Consider the following 1054-nt stretch of genomic DNA (forward strand, 5'->3'; position numbering starts at 1 on the left):
CTCGGGCTTCCGGCGGAGCAGCGAGAACTCGATCTCGTTGAAGCGCAGCGGCACGCCGCGCTCCGCGAGGAGGCCGTGGAGCCGCCGCAGCGCGCGCTCGCCAAAGTTCGAGCAGCCGACGTGGTCGACGAGGCCCGCGCCGACGGCCGCGGCGAGGCCGTCCGCGAGCGCCGCGAGGTCGCCCCTGGGGAAGTGCACGAGGAAACCGTCGACCTTGGCCGCGCCGAGCGCGTCGAGCGAGTCGCGCAGCGACGCGACGAGCGCCTGCGGCGCGGCCGCGAGCGAGTTGAACTTGGAGACGACGAAGGCCGGCCGCCGCGTCCGCGCCCGGAGCCCGCCGAGGCAGGCCTCGCTCGTCGGGTAGGCCTGCGCCGTGTTGAAGAGCGTGACGCCGGCGTCGAGCGCCGCGACGTAGGTGGCCTCGAGCGCGCCGGCGTCGAACTTCGCGGGGTCCGTGCCCCACTTGTTGCAGCCGATGCCCATGACGAGGTCGGGCAATGGCGGAGCCATCGCAGCCTCTTCAACATGTGCGGCATCGACAGCATCGACAGCTGGGGGCACAGTGCCGAGTGGAGCGTTTTGCGATGGCCCGTGCGCGCGACCTCGAGCGAACGCATGGTGCCAAATTGGCAGGCGCCTAGAGGACCCTACTGAGAGTGCCTCTGCAGCGCATCGACGTGCGGGAAGTCGAACGCGTCGCGAAACCCGCCCGTGCGCTCCGCAGTGCAAACCAGTGGAGGTCGGTCGACGGGACCGCCTTCCGCGCCGCGCGCGACTACGGCGGCTGCTGCGAGCGCTTCGGAGGGTCCACGAAGGTACTACGGACGGGGCGCGACGTCGAACATCGTCCCGACGCACGTATTTCGACCGCGGGCTGGCGCTCAAGGCGCGCAGCGAGACGCTGGCGGGCGAGTTCGCATCGATGACGGCGGGTCCAACGATCTCTGGCTGCTGCGGAGGTCGACATCATCTACCACAAGACCTGCGAGGCGAGGCGCGCGAGCCTGGGACCCGTCGACGGCCCGCGACACGCCGACGGTTTCGGGGTCGTTTC

General features: G+C 70.9%; 1 protein-coding gene across 1 annotated transcript; it reads right to left on the reverse strand.

Annotated features, from left to right (window-relative positions):
* Positions 1-28: 28 nt before the first annotated feature.
* On the reverse strand, positions 29-510 carry AURANDRAFT_69536 (hypothetical protein; the record flags this gene model as incomplete). The annotated part of the gene is made up of 1 exon (XM_009045307.1): positions 29-510. A coding segment is annotated over one exon (482 nt), but the record flags the coding sequence as incomplete, so codon positions are not given.
* Positions 511-1054: the final 544 nt, after the last annotated feature.

Source organism: Aureococcus anophagefferens (assembly GCF_000186865.1).
Source record: "Aureococcus anophagefferens unplaced genomic scaffold AURANscaffold_2162, whole genome shotgun sequence".
In the NCBI taxonomy this organism is placed as follows: domain Eukaryota; class Pelagophyceae; order Pelagomonadales; family Pelagomonadaceae; genus Aureococcus; species Aureococcus anophagefferens.